This window comes from Triticum dicoccoides, chromosome 2A (assembly GCF_002162155.2).
Source record: "Triticum dicoccoides isolate Atlit2015 ecotype Zavitan chromosome 2A, WEW_v2.0, whole genome shotgun sequence".
Taxonomy (NCBI): Eukaryota; Viridiplantae; Streptophyta; class Magnoliopsida; order Poales; family Poaceae; genus Triticum; species Triticum dicoccoides.
This window is the reverse complement of record NC_041382.1, coordinates 456,237,979-456,242,288: the sequence shown is the minus strand read 5'-3', so window position 1 is coordinate 456,242,288 and position 4,310 is coordinate 456,237,979. Positions and strand designations below refer to the sequence as shown.

Genomic DNA, 4,310 nt, shown 5'->3' with positions numbered 1-4,310 from the left:
AAGCAGAAGCAGATTCAAACAAGCAAGTGAGAATAACATTTTCGATTTTGTGCTGGATTCCTCTCTTTTTTTTCTTTTTTTGCAAATGAGTGACACTATTTTCTGCACTTGTGCATTCTACAGAGAAAATGTATTGCCTACTTGGATACCTCGGCTAGGCATGAAGTTCAACACCCTAGATGAGGCTTGGAAATTTTGGGGGTATTATGGAGGAAGGATGGGGTTCAGCATCCGACAAAGGTATAAAAACATAAGCAAATTTGATCAGAAGGTCACCTCTTGCAAATATGTTTGTTTCAAAGAGGGTAAAAAGGCAACAGACAAAAGAGATAATGTTGTTAAGAATCCAAGAGCTGAGACTAGAATTGACTGTAGAGTTCATATGACCCTTTCAATAAATCGTGAAGCTGGTAATTGGGCAATATCTAATCTTTTTCTTGAACACAATCACACACTTCAATTGCCAGAATCATTATTTTGTTGAACTTCTGTGGGCTTTCAATTGCTGAACTTTTGTAGACTTTCAATTGCTGAACTTTTGTAGACCTTCAAGTTGTACAGGAAATATTAAACTTGTTATTTTGTTCAACTTATTTAGTTTCTGGAAGATCCTTTTTTACTTCCTAGATACATCAGTTTCTCCACGGATCAAACAAAATCGCCGACGAACTCAAACCAAATTTGATATACATATCTTCTTAATTGAGGAAATCACATGCAGTGGCACAAACAAAAGATATAGGATTGTTTTGTTCCTGTGATACTGAATAAGCGCTAATAAGTGATACAGACAAAAGATGCAGGATTGAGAAAAATTCAGAAGCAAGCCGCTGCGCTACCTTCTTCCCCACGAGTTCGCCTACTCATCAGCCGTCTGAGCTCCTCGGTCAGTTGCTGGTTCTCCTCTGCGCGAGCCCATCCAGCATCTCTTTCCTCCGTGTGGCGCTGTCTCGCCCCGCCTTCCCCTCGCTACGCCGCCATCAACTCGACCAAGCTCGCCCTAGTCCGTGATGGTGACCAACGGCGGACTGAATAAAGGAAGGGGCAGCAGCTGCAGGGGCATGGATCAGCGAGGGGTAGCGGCGATCTGAATCGAGCGAGAAGCAACGGCGGCCTGAATCGAGGGTGAGGCGGCGGCGGCCTGAATCGAGGGTGAGGCAACAGCGGCATTAAAGTACTGGGAAAAGAAGAGCCATCGGATCTGATTTATGTGGTGGATATAGGCTATGTTAGGTTCCTAACTTGGTAAGAGACAAGTTGGAGGAGCCAGATCCGATGGAGGTAGTAGTAAGGAAATAAATTTTTGGGTGTGTCTAGGGCATATCTAGATGTGCTTTAGTTATTGCACATCTAAGTGAGTGAATCAAACATAAATAGAAAAGGAAAAAAGAAAAAAAATCCACACGAATCTCGACGTAAGATCAATGACATAGAATTTAAATGTGCGATACTTATGGCACATCTAGATGTGCTTTAGCAAAACTGTAAAAAAAATTCAAAAAAAAAGTAAGGAAATAAACGGAGCACAGTTGCATCACCTCCGTTTTATGTACCCATCCTGAATTATGGACAGTAATTTCCTTGCTTCCATACAGTAAGTGGAAGTTTCAGTTCTGAAACTGATAGGACTGTGTTGTCCATACCCTAGCTAAGGAAGGTTCAAGTATAGAACTGCATGGTTCCAACTTCCCACGGTTTGTATTTTGCATGCTTTGAGCTCGGACTCCCCAAAAAGGAATGGGCTTTGCATACTTCACACTCACTGTACAAGCGATTGGCACCACCAATTAACCATAGCAAATACTATCAGTTTGCTTGTCGGAGCATCAGCTTTAACACCATTCTATATATCAACCGTGTTCCTTGCTCGTTCAGATTGCAAGGCTGGATCCATGACAAATTTGCACAGGTTGCATACCACCACTCTCATATAAGCAGTTGCAAAACTTCTCAGGGTTCAGAGGACATGAGGACTACCGCGCACCATCTAGAGGCTATACTATACATAGTGGGAAAAGATCGGTAGAGCTGAACAAGTTAGCTGGTCTTAATGCTACTCTCCTTGGCTCGACTCCTGGAAGAACAGATCGATCTCACGCAGAAGATTCTGCTGCTCCATCTGCAACGTGCACGAGGCTGTACGCTGATTCAGCACGATGCCAAAGAGCAAAGCACACACTTCGTCGGGGCTCCTTGCCACCGTTTCTTCTGCCTTTTGCTCCGACAACTCCGACTTAGAACAACTCCCCTCATAGACCTGTCTTCTGCAGACCTGCGCCATGATACGCCAAAGTTAAAAGCCTGGAAGGAAGAGATGATGTGTGTTTTCTGTTTTTGTATTTAGTTGGCATCGGTTCACTTCCATAAAGGGAGCACCACATCCACAAGAGCTATCAACACATACCGGGCACACTGCATTGGGATATGAATAATTGTTTACGTGTGCATCTACGCATAAAGGTCTGAAGAACATCATATATTCAGCACACACTTATGAAAACTAAACTAATTTTATAAAATTAAAAGAAATGGAAAATAGAAAATAATCAGATGCACACTCCCAGTTTTATATGCAGGCTGTGTACTCAGCGTCTGCTTTTCACCAGAAACTGTAGGAAAGGCCCAGGAAATCAAAGAATAAATAATATCAAGTACTCCCTCCGTAGTGTCAAAAAACGTCTTACATTATGGGACGGACGGAGTAGTACACAGTTGCGCAGAACTCAAAGTGAACAGTGCAAAAGAGATCATCCTGCCAAACTACTTGCACAACATCATAATTTGTAGTTTGTACTCCCTCTGACACTCTTATATTTCTTTACAGAGGGAGTATATTATGAAGAGCACATTTACCATAAGAACATTTAGGGTTGATACTAACCTGGAATAAGTTATGCAGGGAGACAATGTGCTCTTGAGTGAGATATTTCTTAGTCATAAGCTCACTGAATAGCTTAACAATATCTGCAGTGACATTCCTAGCAGAAAGATTACCAACTACACCAGATATCAAAGAACTATCAAACAATGATGTCAGCCATTCTGGAACTTGGCTTAGTTTGAGCAATGAAACAGCTATATTTGATGCAATCTTCTGCTGATTACTGAATGATTTTGACGTCAAACCAGGAGCAGTCAAGGCAACTGCAAATTCCTCCATTATTAGCCTGGACCATTTTGATTCTCTGCCCACCATATTCTCCTGGCTTCCGAATTTCTCCCAACCTAAAATCATTGAGAGACAGGACCCGCAATTTTCAGCAACTCTACTGTCTTGACTCAAGACTAAACCCTCTATCACAGCAATAATGGACTTCATGTATTGCGCAGAGCATCTTAATTCAGCATTAAGATAGCTCCTCTGATCTGAAATTCTGGTAAGCAATTCCAACAGGCATTGTGAAGCAATAAGCTTAACAGGATATGGACCGAAGTGCATCAGACGGCACAAATCATGGCACGGGATGCCAACAACAGAGAAAAACTGGGTGTTATCTGAATGCTGGAGGAATTCCTGCCAGTCAATACTTGGATCTAGGATGGCATGCAAACTGAAAAAAGAGAATCATTACGTCATATACAAGTTAATTGCAATGAAATATGCAATACCAGTTGCATACCTTCTTAGAGAGAAAAACATTAATTGAAGAATCAAAATCATGAATCCCCCAAAGTCTGTTTCCTGATTGTATTGAAGTAAAGATGGGCCCTTTGCACAAGCTTCCTGTATTATACCATCTGTCAAAGAAACCAGTGGTTTGTTCAAGATTATGGCCTTCGCAGGCTCAATGAGCACCTTGCTTGCTGAATGATGCAAAATAAGGCAAAATATCCCAATTAATATCTTCTGTTCTTGGTCACTTGATGTATAATCAAGACTCGAATTGAAATACTCCAATAACTGCCAACAAGAAGTCATTAGTACACTAGAGATACTACTAACCAGAGAACTGGAGGAAAACAGCTGCCTGTTACCAATTCATTCATTCTTTGAGCATAAGATGAACCAAATTGAGAAGACGGACATAAGTCACAATTGGGTCATAGGCATGATCTAATCGGGGCAAGGAAGATAGACTGTTTCTACTTATTCTAATGTATGGACCCAACCATATCAAATTTGGTGGACCCACCTAAGGGTTTGATGTGTGACAGCCATTTGTGGGGTCCCTAGGAGTCACTAGTCCTAACTTAAGTGAAACCTGTTATCTGAAGTGCATTCTGAGGCTAGTCGCTCCAAAAAGCTATTAGTAACCAGGAAAGACAAATTGCATAAGTGAATATATGATAAAAGAGAGGTGTTTTCATTA

At 41.5% G+C, this 4,310-nt stretch overlaps 1 protein-coding gene across 1 annotated transcript in view; it reads right to left on the bottom strand.

Moving 5' to 3' along the window:
* Window positions 1-1,826: 1,826 nt before the first annotated feature.
* The window catches only part of LOC119354886 (protein PUTATIVE RECOMBINATION INITIATION DEFECT 1-like), a 9,980-nt gene continuing 7,496 nt past the window's right edge, over window positions 1,827-4,310 (bottom strand). The window contains exons 7-9 of the mRNA XM_037621638.1: window positions 3,621-3,901; window positions 2,882-3,551; window positions 1,827-2,272 (exon numbers count right to left, since the gene is read on the bottom strand). Coding sequence (XP_037477535.1) covers window positions 2,054-2,272; window positions 2,882-3,551; window positions 3,621-3,901 — 1,170 coding nt within the window. The 3' untranslated portion in view covers window positions 1,827-2,053. The remainder of the gene's footprint in view (window positions 2,273-2,881; window positions 3,552-3,620; window positions 3,902-4,310) is intronic.